This window comes from Plasmodium malariae (genome assembly GCF_900090045.1).
Source record: "Plasmodium malariae genome assembly, contig: PmUG01_00_14, whole genome shotgun sequence".
Taxonomy (NCBI): domain Eukaryota; phylum Apicomplexa; class Aconoidasida; order Haemosporida; family Plasmodiidae; genus Plasmodium; species Plasmodium malariae.
In genome coordinates, this window is record NW_021638285.1 from 103,155 (window position 1) to 119,585 (window position 16,431).

At 20.0% G+C, this 16,431-nt stretch overlaps 2 protein-coding genes across 2 annotated transcripts; both read right to left on the bottom strand.

The window, feature by feature from the left end:
- Positions 1-4,743: 4,743 nt before the first annotated feature.
- PmUG01_00031600 (PIR protein) lies at positions 4,744-6,623 on the bottom strand (the record flags this gene model as incomplete). Its single annotated transcript, XM_029006466.1, has 3 exons — positions 4,744-4,944; positions 5,074-6,456; positions 6,600-6,623. 3 exons carry the CDS (start codon positions 6,621-6,623, stop codon positions 4,744-4,746), a joined length of 1,608 nt encoding a protein of 535 aa, XP_028858894.1.
- A 5,066-nt stretch (positions 6,624-11,689) lies between these two features.
- Positions 11,690-12,503, bottom strand: PmUG01_00031700 (Plasmodium exported protein, unknown function; the record flags this gene model as incomplete). The annotated part of the gene is made up of 2 exons (XM_029006577.1): positions 11,690-12,307; positions 12,435-12,503. The coding sequence occupies 2 exons, from the start codon at positions 12,501-12,503 to the stop codon at positions 11,690-11,692; spliced, it is 687 nt and encodes a 228-aa protein (XP_028858895.1).
- Between the last annotated feature and the right edge of the window lie 3,928 nt (positions 12,504-16,431).

The following is a 16,431-nucleotide window of genomic DNA, read 5'->3' on the forward strand; positions in this document are numbered from 1 at the left end:
TAATCATTTATGTTATATACATTTTAATTTGGAAAAATTAAATATATCATTTCATGGGATTCAGATTATTTTTATGAAGTATTAGTTATTCATATACATTATTTAATTTTTAGTAGAAATTTTTTGTGGAGATATATTAATTTAGACCATTAATATGTTGTTCATATGAATAAGAGAATTCTTATATTTATCATTTTATTATTATACATACATAATATTGATTTAATTCTATTTTATAAAAATCGATTTAAACATATATGTTAAAATAAATTTATGAGGAAAAAGAATTTCTATTTTTATTCTTGACATAATTAAACAAATAAATCAATAAGTGTTTTTATTAAATATATAGCAATATAAAAAAAATTTCAATAAATATATGTATTTCTAAGCATTCTTGAAAATGTGAATTAATTCACATTTATAATTATTAAATGAATCCTTTAGTCTTTTGCAATTTATTTTGTAACATAACATATAACCTACTTATTTTGTCAATTTTTTTTTTAATGTATTAAGAGTTCTCCAAATATATGTTGATCTATCTTTTTAAAAAAAACAAATAAATTATGGAATTTGTAATTTTATATATATGTCATTACATGAGAATAAATTATATTAAAATTTGTATACAAATTATAATAATGTAAAAACATTTCACAAAAATACAACATTAATTATTATGGTACTTTTAAAAATATACGTCAATTACGGAATTCTTTTTAAAAATAAATTTTATTTTGTTAATGCATAATAGTATATAAAAGATAATGCATTTTCTAGGCAGTCACTAACATATATTTTATATAATTATATATACATTTCTTAACTTCCTATACTTTTTCTATTATTTTGGATACACCTATAATTAATATTATTTAACTAAATTAAGAAAATTTGCAAAAAAGGCATATAAAATTAGAATTATTTTTTGGAAATAATGTAAAAATTCATGATTAGCTATAAATTCATTTAAAAATTTTCCTTTCAGCTTATTCCTTAAAATAATTATAAAATAATGCATTATATGCGTTGTTTTGGATTGTACAATAATATATATCAATAGTGTGAAGGTTACTTAGACAAAAAAACTTAAAACTTAAAAGGCTGAAAGAGTATAATAACAACATTTTAATCATTCGATATAAATATTCTCAAAGGATAATGAAAAAAAATAATTATGAAGTTCTAGATTTAATTGTATTATTAATAGAATTGTATATTATTCCAGTTATATGTTATGTATTTTTTTTTTTTTTTTTATTGAAAATGCATAACATATATAACTTTCATTTTTATAATCATATATTAAAATTATTTTGTTCCTAATATAATCTAATAATTTTTTATATTTTTGAATAAGTTGCTAAATACTCTTCTATAATAAACAATATAACTAAATATACACTTTTTTAATAAATATTTAGTTCACATAAGATTATTTATATTTGAAAATGGAAATACGTGTGTATGTAACAAAAAATATATATTTTTTTAATTATACAATAGAATAATATGGCTACTAAATAATTATTTTTGAGTTAATTCATTTATTTAATACTGGCTATACACTATATATGCATTTAAAATATTGATCGATAACATAGTTATTGCAACCATTTAGAATAATTCATATATTAATAATTCCTTACTTTGATTGTACTGTATTAAATATTAAAAGAACGAATATATTACTTAAAGCTTCTTGTATGAAGAATAAATTACAAAAGTAAGACAATTAATAATAATGCATTATCATTATTATGAGGATGCTATTTATAAATAATCTTGTTTTTGAAAAGCAAAAAGAGATAAAATATAATGTACATGTATATTTTTATAAAATTTTAATTTATGTATGTAAATAAAAAAAAAAAAAAATACACAAATAAATTAAAGTAATAAATTTTAGTTTTTACGTTTATTCTTAAAAAAAAAATCTGCACCGTAGAATACAAAAAATAATACACAATAAAAATAGCTTCTTATGAGGTAAATAAATTTACAAACGTGTCCAAATACAATCATATGAAACTGATCTTTACAACATTATTGTATTACATATTTTTACTTTTTTCTTCCTCTTAAATAGTTTATTGAGCTTTTGTACAAGTATTTTTTGCACATATTCTTATCTTTCTTTCTTTGTAAAATTTTTTTAAAACTTCTTCAATTCTAGTTAATTTAAGACTTTCTGTCTTTTTAGGTGGTGCTATCTTACAGACATATTCCTCTTATTCCTTCGTTGTGCAGAATATTTCAAATGCTTACTATTATATATATATTTCAACATTTTTTATCCTTCAAAGGCTGACACTTGACTTAATATATATATTTATAAATGTTATTGCATGAAATTTTATAAGAATTTCTTATTTTTAATTACTGTTTCTTTTACAATATAGTCGATATATTTAAAGCTATATAAATTATACATTTTAATAACTTCTTAATTATTAATTATGCCATATATATTTTTTTCTTTTTTGTGCCCGCTATGTGTCACTTTTCCTGTTTTTCTTCATTAATCTCAAGTACAGATATGACACAATTTGCACGTTTGCTTATAGTTATATTATAACTAATTTTCAGTTAAATGTTATTTTACGTTTAAACTGGTAATCAAGAATTACAGGATATATGTAATCGCCTATGTTTCGGATTGATATACGTGGGCTCTGATGTTCAAGACCGAGATCGCTCTTTACATCTTTCAAGATCGTCGTGTTTCTTTCTCCGTAGTATTATAGGATGGAAGAAGAGTTCACAATGGATAAGGGGATGCACACACAGATATATATATATATATATATACATTTATTTATTTGATCGAAAAGTATACTATGAAATGTTTCCATAACAATAATGTTACCAAAATGGTTGAGCCCAATTGTTTTAAAAAGTTGCAAAAAAAGGAAATCAAATTTTATTTTAATTTTTTAGCGCGCTAAAAATATATTTCCGATTACAAATAATATAAAAATAGAGTAATCTACAGAAGTAAATTATTATAAGAAAATACATTTAAACACGATTTTTCGTTTTTCCTATATTAAGTAATAATTACTAAATCCTAAATTATTAACGCATATTTATGTTGTATATATATACATGTATCATTTATTTCTATTGTACATACAGCGCTACTAATCGAAATAAATTGTTTAAGAAAAAAATAAGAAAAGTTATAAAAAGTAATTCTTATATTATTTTCCTTATATAATATTGCATTTGAAACTATTAAAATTTTTTCTGTGCTATATGTTCTATGTACACAAAGTAATTTCTCTATGGTATCTTAATCATACTGACGTCTTTACAAAAAATTAAATATATATTTTAATGGAAGGTTACAATTAGTGGCATGTTTGTAAACATATGCAATGAAGGTATCTTTCTACTTGTTTTTATAGTTGTATGTAGGAGGATCCTAAATTAACATACATTTATGGTTTTATAATTTATCCATGGGAAACAGTTTTCTAAGTTAGGAAAATATATAAGCAATGTATATATTTGTAATATGTTATTATTATACACTTTTTGAACTGTCAAAATATAAAAGGCTTAATAATATTTTTTTTTTCCTCATTTAATCTTTCGTTTTTGCTTTTTATATTATATATGTTTATTTTCTGTGCCAATATGAGTTAAAATTCCTTTCTCTAAATATTCATAGTTTAGATGATAAAACTGTTTTTATTATAATAATTTCTAATAGAATTGCTATTAAAATTGTACGTATGTATATATCAAGGAAGAAAATATTACATATTTTTTTGGGTATCTTGTATTAAATATTAATTTATCATATTTGATTTTTTTTTCGTTTTATTTAATACAAATAATTGTATTAATATCTTTAATGATGAACTTTTTGTAGTTTATTCTTATACACTTACTATGTACTACTCTAACACTTAATATATATTACCAATAAAAAAATCCAGCAACACGTTTAATATTTCTTCTGCTCTATGTATATAATATTTACGTTATATATATAAAAACTGTGTTCTTCAGATACAATGTTATTTTATCCAAAAGTTTTGGTCAAATATGAATATATATTTTTTATTGAAAAACCAAATAGTTTGAGTACTGATTATTATATAATATTTAATCATCATTTGATAAGTATATTTATATGTAAAAAAAAAAAAAAAAAAAAAAAATGTAGGTTTTTATTTCACGAGTTACATCAATTTTTTTTACTAACGATACATTGTGCTAATTTAAGGGCTAAATTACTAGTTCCAAATAAATTCAATAAATTCAAATTTATTTTTACATTAAATATAACTATAATATATCTCAAATGTGTTATGCTTTAAGAACACATAACAAAAAATCAGGGTACAATTTCATGAGTATAATTAAATAAAATAAAAATGCCTTGCCAATATACGCTTTCGAATTGTGGAACATTAGAATCTTAAACTATTATTAGGTTGGAAAGTATTAGTTCTTTTTTCCATATATAAAACAAATATTATTGTAAGTTCAAATTAAATTCATTAAAAAAAAAAATTAAATAAATATAAAAAAAGTATTTGACTAAAAATTAGAAAAAATAAATTATTATAAAAGGATAAATAAAAAAATATATATAAAAAGTTAAAAATAAAAGTGTCTATATTTTATTTATGCTCCTCTTTTTATTCTTTGATCTTTATCATTTCTACTTAATAGAAATGATTATATAATCCAATTTTGTGGGCTTCTTAATATCTTTGATATATGTCAGTTGATATTCCGTAAATCATTTGATGAATGAAGCTCATCTTCTATATTTACTACGTTAAATCTCCTCCTGTCAGAATGTCTATAAGTACGTTTTAAGAAGCGCCTTGGTCGTTTGCGTGTACTTAAATCGGTAAAATCAAACCTATACCTTTGTTTCCTTTTTTTATGTCTACGTAAACGTGATCCGAAGGGAGTAAACTAATATATATATGAAAGTAAAAAACATGTATAATATGTTCATTTCACAATTACAATATATTAAGAAAAATATGTTATAAATGGTAACTACTAATGTATACATAGCACATAAATTAATTTGGTATTTACTTTAAAAAAGAGGTAAAATATAAAAATGATTCCCATTACTAGAGCAACTCCAGTGGAAATACGAATAAAAATGTTGTTTAATATATTAAAATAATCTGTATTTAATTCATGAGTTGATCTTCTACTCCTTATTCTTTCACGATACGTTCTTAAATCATCAGTGGTCCATTTCGTTTTAATATTCAATCTATACATCCCAGATTTTGTTTTTGTAGCAAAACCACCTTCAATCAATTCCTCCATATAATCACAAATTCCTAATTCAGCTTTCTTTGTACTTGTAGTTGGACATTTTAATTGTCCGCTTGTATCCAATTTCCATCTAAATGTAACATGTGTATCTTCATCAGGAGATGCCTTTTTTTTATGTTCCCCGTAACTACCTGAACCCCCTTCATTTTCGTTTGTTTCATCTGTAACTTCCTTTGGTGGAACACTTTGGGCTTGTTTTTCTTGTTCTTGATCTTCCCCCCTCACTGTATACGAATTATCTGCAGGGGATCCAGCACCATTTCCTTGAGGTTCATTACTTCTAACTATAGTAACACTACTAGATAACTGTACAGGTGCTGTGTATAAATTACAAAATGGATGTACTGCATCTCCTGATGTGAATGTACCATCTTTGGGACTATAACATGCACCATAATTAAGTGATTTCAAAAAATCTGAACTGAACGTCTCAGGATTTAATTTTTCATCTTTGAATATAGCTTTAATACTTTTTAGTCCCTCACAACTTTCGTTATCATTAGACCCCAATGCAGATAAGAGTCTTCTCGGATCAAACTCATCTTTACAACTCAAAAAATAATTTGAACAATCCCAATCCCATGGTATACAACAGTCTTCCTTTAAATTTTTATATATTTTATCTATCGATTGAAGGTATTTTTTATATTTACCATTGTTAACTTTAGTACATGTCTCACTACATTTAATAGTGTTATAATTTTTAAAATAATCATACAAATATTTTTCTTCTGTTTTATAATTCAATTCTGCTAAATCCTTTGTAACAAAGCCTAAAGAACAACCATACTTTTGGTGATTAGAGAAAATAGTAGCTTGTAATTTCATAAATTTTTTAATAATTTCTGTGATATCATTACTCTGTTTATCGTCTTTAACCAATTTCCTTAATTCATTATATACCCAATATCTGTAATGTAAGCAATAGTCTTTATAGTTTTCTGATGTTTCCTTTTTAAATACAAAATCTAAAAGTTTTGATACTTTTTTATAAAGTATAACATATTTTTCTTTGTGAGTAGAAGTTATTCCCTCAAATTCAGTACAATGTTGGCCATCAGTCACATCTTTAACTTCATCTTCCAATTCTTTATATATATTATATGGAGACGACTCTTTTAAAATTTTATCCTAAAAATTGAATTGATAAAATATATTATATAAATACATAAATACTTCTTACAAAGAATAATTTTTCCTATTTTATACATGAAAAATGGCCTTATAATAAATGGGCATATATATTATTATTTCTATGAATAATGAAAATGTACATAATCTGAATCTTCAATTTCCATAATTTCCTATCAGTTTTAGGATATATGTACTAGATTAAATGATTAATACTATGTATATATGTATATATTTACGTATAAACTATTACGACATATTTACAAATGGCTCATTTAAAGCGTTTTTTTTTTTTTTATTAGTAATTACATCTATTTACATATTTCTTAAAGAAATTTGGCACTAATTTATTTTTTAAAATAAATTATAATTGTATTGTTTATATTACATTAATATTGTTAATTAAAATCTAAATAACTTTAACATTGATGCGGTATATAGTAAAGAGTAAAGAGTAAAAAAAAAGGAATATAATATAAATAAAATTTATTCTATATATATATATTTGTACATATGTAAATATTATTTTCCCACTTTCTTTAATAAAAAATATAATTTTTAATATAAAAAATTAAAAATTTCAATGCTCTTTCATATTTTTTTTCAAGCACTTTTGTACTTTTAAGTATTTGTATGTATCTTAATGTGGTATGTCTGTAAAATTACGAAATTTCCTTTTTTGGTAAAAATTTCTTCACAAATAAGCATAATATCATTTCATCACTTTGCATTTTACCGTATTATATGCAATACGCTATAATATTATACGAGTATTACTATAATTAACTAAACGCATATTACAAAAATTATTAATATGTACATAAAAAAAAGAATATTTAATAAAAAGAATAAATAAAACATAAACAAATAAATTATTTTTAATATGATAAACAATTTTACTTGGAATATATTAATTTTTAGATACCCTTTATATATATAACTATAGTACAAATTATTCACCTCTATTAATAACCACAATGAATTGTAAGTTGATATTGTTTTTTTTGTTTCATTATTACAGTTAACATAGTGTATAATATGTTTTTTTATCAATGCAAGTATGCATAAAATAAACTAATCAAATGGATAATTTTTAATAAAAAATTTAAATTGTTAATTACATTAAAAAGTTGGAATATAATATTTTTATCTATTGAGCGTAATAAAAATATTTTTTTGAATATGACTAAAAGGCGATTATCATAATTCAAATATAGTTAAATATTAAATTTGGGAAATATAATTACAATATTTATTTAATTTTTCAAAGAAAATAAAATAATGTTTAAAGGGAATACTATTATGAGGCACAATTTGTATGGATTATTTAATCCTTTTTATACTTTTTCTTTTTTTTTAATGATAAATAAACTAAAACATAATTCGTTATATCAGTAAATTACGGAAATATTAGAGAATGTTTTCTTATTTTTTTAACTATATATATATAACATTAAGCGTTTTAAAAATTATAACGTACAAAATATTGCAATTCGGGAATAAGTCGATTATTAGCATGTTTTAATAAAATTTTAACACATGAAAATTAAGAAAATAATATTACGATTTATATTGTATATATTATTATACATGGAAAGTAAATTTATTTTCTGTCAATTTTATGCGTAAGAGAAAATAAATATTCTTTATGTTACATATTACATTTATATTTTATTTAATATCATTTTATTTTTTGTTTTTTTGTTTGCATAACTTGTTGGTTCGCATACTATGCTTCTGTTTTGCTACATAAATAAAATATTTTATTATTCTAATATTAATATAACATGTTTACATGAAAAATAAAAATACGAATAAAAGTGCGTTTTCTTAATGAAGTTTCATTAGAAAAAAAAATAAAACATATAATAATACTTCCTTATACATTGAATAAAAAAAAATAATAGTATTGCATATATTTTCAAAAGGTATCATATGTTAATTTTGATTTATTTTGTTCTTATAATTTACTTATTATGTTATATACTTTCTTTGGTTAGAGGTATTAACAGCTGTAAGATTACCTTATTGTCACTGATGAGATTACACAGATTTACCTAATAATACAATAATGGACATTGCATAATATAAATAAAATGCTTTAATTATTTTCGTTGAAATATATCTTCCTTAATTACTTTTTAAACATTTTTTTCTCCTTATGTTATCTTATTTATTTTATATTTTGGGAATGTCCATATGTTAATTTCCATAAATTATACGCTTCATAATTTATAATCATAGTCGTCATGCAATTACCATTAGATATATAAATTATTTTTATAATTCTAACTTATTTTTGTTTATTACTTTAAATAAGTTATGCTTCAATATATTAAGTATATTAAATGAACCAATTAATCCATTAATTTATTAATATTTAAATTAAAAATTTTCCTCAGACTTATTCCTATTCTTGCTTTACATTTTATTTTGAAGTTAACTTGAAATGACGATGATAAAAATATTTTCTTTATTTTTGAAAGTATATAGTGATATACAGAATTTATTTTTAGAGAAATGTGCACATAATTATTAAGTACTTCTCATTTTTTATGTTCTAAAGTATATAATATTATATGAAAAAAGTAATACATTCGAAAAATATCCAAATTTAATATTTTTTCCAAAAAATCCTTATCTGCTGATCATATATAATATAGTTTTACTTATTATCTATGTTAAAAAATAAAATATTTAAAATGAATAAGTATCCATTTTTATTAGCTATTTTGTAAGTTCAGTTTAAATGTAAATATTGATATGCTCTTGGGATGACCACATTATAATATTACTCAGCAGTTAAAATAACAGATATATTTAGAGAAATATTAGATATACCATTATTAATATTGTTTTATATACATTTTTGTCAAACATTAATTTGAAAAAATATATAAAAAAAAAAAAATTAATTTATGAATTTTTTAAATTAGAAAATATGTGTCATGTAACATTTTTTTTAATTGAATGATTGTGTTAAAAAAGTATATTTTCCATATAATTCATTCATTTAAATTTACTGTTTCAAATTATATTAAGTGGTATTATAAACTACTTTAGTGTATACAATAACGTTTAAAGAATCTTAAATACCTCATTTATTTGTTAAATATTTACTAAGTCAATAAATAAATATATAAAATTATATGCATATTTAGTCAAATGAATGGATAAACGAATAAAATACCAATGTACCTCAATTATATAACATCTATTATTAAATATTTTATATTCCTATATATCTTCAACTAAAGATGTATTAAAAAAATATATTATTTTTCCTCACCTTTTCACCTATTTAAAAAATTTTTGTAGTTCGTTAGAGGTTTAAGAAATATTTTTTCAAACTTTAAACGGACTAATACCTTTTTCTAAATACGTAATAGATAAGAAGATGAAAATACTTGTACCATTACATTATATATAATCACAAATCATATAAATTATCGCAGAAGTGTTAAATTTATTAACTTCTTATATTTTAGAATATCACTAATAATATATATAATGTATTTTACTTATTAATACCATTCAGGGAATACAAAGAGCACAATGGACATCTATATATTTTTTGTAAAATATTTATCCACAAAAAAGTATTAATTTAAAATGCATATATATATATATATATATATATATCCTAAATTTAAAATTCTATGGAATATTGTACAAGTAAAATGATAAACAGTCCAGAGAATATATTACTTTATGCTTATTAATTAACTAATTTTTTGTGTATGCAACACTCGAATGAAAAATTCTGTATATAATGATAAATACAAAAGTCAAAACACTTGAAGAATAATTAATTAATAGTCTATTAATCATTCCTATAATTAGATTTCTCTAATATGTTTATTTAAACGATGCTAATATATATACATTACACTCACTAGAAAAAGGTAAAGAAATAACTCAATCCAAAAATTAACTTAAAAAGAAAATAATAATACTGCTTATACAATAAAAAAACTAACACATATTATTAACAAAATAAGGCTTTTATTGTTGCTAATTCGATAAACATGGCAAATTTCATGAAATATTCAACATATTTAATGCTACTATTAGTGAAGTATCAAAAGAATAACACATTTCTTAGGAGTATATAAAAAATATGCTTTCCGTTATTTAAGCAAAAATTAATTAATAATATTTAAATAAATAGAAAATATATTTAAATTATTCAGTTTGTATATACCTATTATATAGCTTTCGTTTAAATGCTTTAATATACATATATATATATGTCTTAACTATTTTATCATCTGAGAAGTGAATAACTTACGTAAATGTAGAACAGATATACATTTTATATAACACTATATCAACATTATCACCTAATGTATTTCTTATACATATTTAATTTAACATTTTAGACTAGTTGATAATAATAAAACAATTCTTTAAAAATTATTCGAATTTCACTAATGATGCGAATTCCTATAAATATATGTTCTACTTACGCCTTCTCTAATTAATATTAGAAATAAGAAAGGGAAATTTTTTAAGTTTTTTTTATTTTAAAGCAAAGCATGTATTTATACATGGAAAAACTATAGGTATCTCCATTTAAAGGATATACTGAATTATATAAAAATTGATTATTAAAGTGAATATTACATAATTTGTAAATATTTTACTATTTAACTTGTATAAATATGATTATAATGTTTTGAAATGTAATATTCTTCTTTATATAAATATTTTAAATTGTATATATTAAATATGTAAACGACATAATATGAAAAATAAGCAAAATTTATTAAAGTATATATATATATATATATATATATATCGCTAGAAAGTAAATTTTTAATTATATTTCAAATCATTAATAATTTAAACTAAAAATTAAAGTACAAAATATATATTTATATTACAAGAAATATAAAATTATATAAAGACAATTTTTTAATAATAAATGCAAAAAAATATAAAAAATTCATATATATTAGATAATTGTATTGGTGGCATATATTTTTTTACAATTGAATATATAAAATTATATTTTCTTTCAGATTACTAAAAAAAATTTATAGAATAAAATTTTTGCAATAAATAATTGTTTCTCACTTTTTACTAAACTTATATTAATTTATGAGATAGTTTTATGTATATTAATTTAAAACAGTTGTATTCTCCAAGGAAGCAGAATGAAATATAAAAACAGCATTACTAGTAATACAAATATATAATGGATTATAATATGAAATAATAAGAGACATAATTATTTTAGGCATTCTCGGATACTACAAAGAAGAATTAAACAATAAATTAACGGCAAAAACAGTATTAATATAAGCATAAAAAGGGCATACCAAATTGCATGTTTTACTGGATGTTTTTCCTGAATGTTTATAATAGCATTAATTTTATCTTTAATAATATTACAATTACGTTTATTACTTGAGTTGATAAGGTCTGAAGATGAATCATTCTCTGAGTATAACTTTTTTGAAGATTTGTGTAGGTTTTTATTGTTCTGAATATTATTATAATGTTTTAATGTAGAAGATTTTTCTTTTAAATTATTTTTAACGTTAGAAGCTCCATGTTTTTGAGGTTTTTTACGTGGAATAAAATAATTCAATTCTTCTTGATACGTATAATCGTATATTGATTCATTATCTTCTTCTTGAAAAAAGTTATATTGCTTTAATGCATATGGTTTTTTTTCAAATGATGCAGTACTTTTTCCTTTTAAATCATATATTTTTTCTTTTAAATATTTATGTTTATCTTCCAGCGATGCTCTTATTTCACTGCTTAACAATCTGCTATATTTAATATTTAATATGTTATTTATGTTCAATTCCTTGTTCCCAGTTTTATCGCAGATATTTGACTATAAGTTCATATTAAATATTAAAAAAATGTATATTTATATATTATATGAATAAAATATTCCTCTCATGTAAAAACATAAAATAAAAAAGAAAAAGGAAAAAAATTAAGTATAATAACTATGATACCTCGTTAGAATATTTGAATATCCATATTAAACAGGAAAAAATAAAGGCTCTAATAAAAAAGATGATCATTTGTGTATTTTGTTATATAATAGATATTTTTAAAGTTGTAAAAGCTTATATAATATTTTACTAGATATATTTAATATTTTTCAAAAAAAATAAGTACACGAATAACTTAGAACTTGACTCAATTATTTTATATTTTGTCGATATAACAATTCTTTAGATTTGTTTTTAAAATAAATATAAATGTAGTACTTAATGAAGTGCAATAAAAAAGTTATAATTAAAAAAAATATTTTTGTAAAAGCTATAATTAAAATACTATTAAATAATATTATTCAAATAAAACAAATAAAAAAGTATTTAATGAGCACGTTACGGAAATAATTGTGTTAATATTATAATTTACCATACAAAATTTCATTTAGAAAAAAAATTATATATTTGTATACATAATATATATTGATAAAATATTGCTTTATTGAGGATATAATACAACAAAAAAATTCTAGAAATAAAATATGTATTAGAATATATTCAGAAAATATTCTTAGAACAGTTATATTTAGATCTATTGTTAAAAAATATACTGTAATATTTTTTTAGAAATTATCTACACTCTTGCAATTATTTTTGAAAATATTTTTTATAAAAATTATTAATTAAAAAAGAGAAGGAATATATATAGAAGTAACAAAATTATAATATATTATACTTGCATTTATATTATATATAGTATTATGTTTTGATATAATTTGATATAGCATAACTATTAAATGCTTAGTTGATAAAAAATATTATTATTTTACATATACATAGTTATATTTTTATATTATATAAGATATGTGAAAATTTTATTTATTATAATATCTTCAATCTTGCTGTAATCTGTGCGGATAATGTACATTTATATTTTAAATCAATAATTCCAATAATATAGTTATATAAATGTATATTAAAACAATAATATTTGAGCGGTTATTATACCTTATTTTATAAAATTTTCAATAATAAATAATATATGATAAATTAAAAACAATAATAATTAAATTAAAATTTGATTATTAAAAGTATACATTTTAATTTTTAACATTTTACTAGTATTATTTGCGTACATTATTTATTTTTATTTCAAGCTTTTTTTTTTATGCACTAAGGTTATTTGTTTTCTTTTAATATTATATTTATTATTCCATTTCGAAGACTTCATTCAAAAATATTGGTAAAGTGGCATATTGTTTAAATGTATTACAACAAAATCTTTGAATAATTATTTTTTATTAGATAAGATGAAAATTAGCAGAAAAAAAAAAAGAGTATAATGAAAGAGTTTTATTTTGAGTTTATATGAAATATTTTATTTATTTATTATTATTTGTTTTTAGCTTTTGATATATGTTTACTATAACGTATATAAAATAATATTTATAATTTATAAAAAAAATTTTAAAATAAAATTTTATAAAGTTAAAATTAAGAAGGCTTCAAAATAAAAGAACAAATAAAATTTATAATTTTTCTGTTATATGTAATGTGATGCTGAAGGCATGTTCACGACAAAAAAAAAACTAAAAGAATCTTTCCCATTTTACTTTATATTTATATTTATATTATATATATATATATATATAATTAATAAAAAAAATGTGAATAAAATATTTGATATTATATATAACAAATTAATATCAATTCCTTTTTATTAAAGAAATTTATAGTGAAAGTACTTATCTTTGTATAGAAGTAAAAAGAAAAAAAAGAATAAGTGTCATTGTTAACTTTTTAATTATTCTATGCTTACCAGTTTACATTATTTTATTAAGTTTATGTATTTGTTAATTATAGAATAATTAGTTTAATATTAAAAAAAACTAAAATTCACAGTTTTATGTACGTGCATGTATTTCTTTATTTATAAAGAAGAAAAATAAAATAAAATAAAACAAAGAAGAAAATAATAAAATGGATACAATTATACTTGATTTCTAAAATAGACATCTAAAAAGAAATCTTTTATTATGATCGTATCAAATTTAAAATATATAAAATAGAAATGATTAATATGTGTATTAAATAATTTAATTTTATTTATCATATAAATATTCTTTAATAATATGAGTATTCCATGTAGTATTTACACCAGAAATAAGTAGAAAATGTTGTATAGTTGTATTATTTCGATGGATTAATCATTTTGTTTGTAAAGGAGATATAACATTATACTATAGTTACATCGAATATCTCTAGAGATAGTGATATTCTTGTATTTCAAAAATCATGGTTTATTTCTGAATAAAAATAAAACAAAACAAAACAAAACAAAACAAAATAGACATGAAAATAAAATTTTTAAAATATATATTTTTTAATTTTTGCTGAATTTCTTTTTTATTTATGTTTTTTATTTTTTATGTATAAAGGTAATTTTTTTATTCCAGAAATTATGTATTATAGAAAAATAAACTTTCTAGTAAATTTTGGATTGGTTACTACCCTAATTTATATAGATTATACTAAAAATATATTAAGCGGATATTAAGTAAAAATATAAAGAAATATTACTATATAATTATTGTATTTTTCTTCTTTACCTTATCATTTAAAACTCAATGTGTACATATATATATATATGTATAGTTAAATAATTAATATCTATAAACTAAAATATATGATTAAAATGTTAGAAGAGTTTAAATAAAGACTTTTAATTAAATAGAATTATGATCATTATAATGAACAGTTTTTCTTATGCTAAATTTATGTGTAATATGGAAAAATGTCACGAAAAAAAAAATTAAGTTCCTTCTTAACATAAAAATTTATTAATTTGTCCATTGTATATGAAGTTGTCATTGTAATAATAATATGATATAGTATAATTAAAATATTAATACTTTGTTTTATTCTTTTTGTTTATTATTTTTTGTTTTTTTATTTTTGCTCTTGTTTGCTTAATATTTGTAAGCAGAATTTTCTTATTATGAGGTTAAACACATTATGAATTTATAAAATATATTTTTAAGTCTTATTTTTATTTCCAGATTAGAAAAACGATAAACCAGAGGAACAATAGGAACTATTCAATAGATTACAAAAATTTTATTTTAATAGAAAAATACATGAGGGAAAATGAAGCAAAAAATGCAATTTTGAACAAGAAGACATCAGAATATGATTAATATGGAAATAAAGAAAACGAAGAAAAGCAAAAAAAAAATAAATAGGAAAAATAAACCTACATTAGAAAAGATAATATGAAATAATAATTTAAAGAATATAGGACTAATTAAATTAAAATATATAAGGAAAAACTTAAATAAAAATATAAAAAATTAAAACATAAATTAATGGCTGTAAATCGGAATAGATTTATTACTGAAGAAATAAGTTATACTTTAAAATCCTTCAGCAAATATATTTTTAGAATTGTGCATTGGATGTACCGTGCTATAAAGATAAAAATAAAAAAGACCAAAATTTAATTAAAATGTTTATAATAAAATACATTTATGCGATTTACAATTATTACTTGCTGAAGCACTTTTGATATTATTAATCCCTTCTCTTTGTTTCAAAAAGACATTTTATAAAGTTTTAATTTTTGCTAGTATATGCCATGTAACATTCACATAATTTTACTATAGCTTTAAAATAGGATGTAATCAAAAAGAAGAGTTAGATTTATTTTTATGCATAATATATTTCAGCAAAAAGTTATTTATTACATAATTTAAAACAATATATAGTACTTTTACGAATAATACACCGTAGATGTATATTCAGGAAATATGTAACCATTATAAAATCACCAAGATATAATTAAATGTTTTGATATACAGTAAGATGATTAATGTGAATTATAAAATTTTAATGTATTCTGATATATTATCTTCCTATTTGTTTTATCTAGTATTTTTTTAAAATGCTTAAATGATGTTTTATATATATATGTATGCATTTAATAATAATAATCATTTATGATATATATATTTATTTA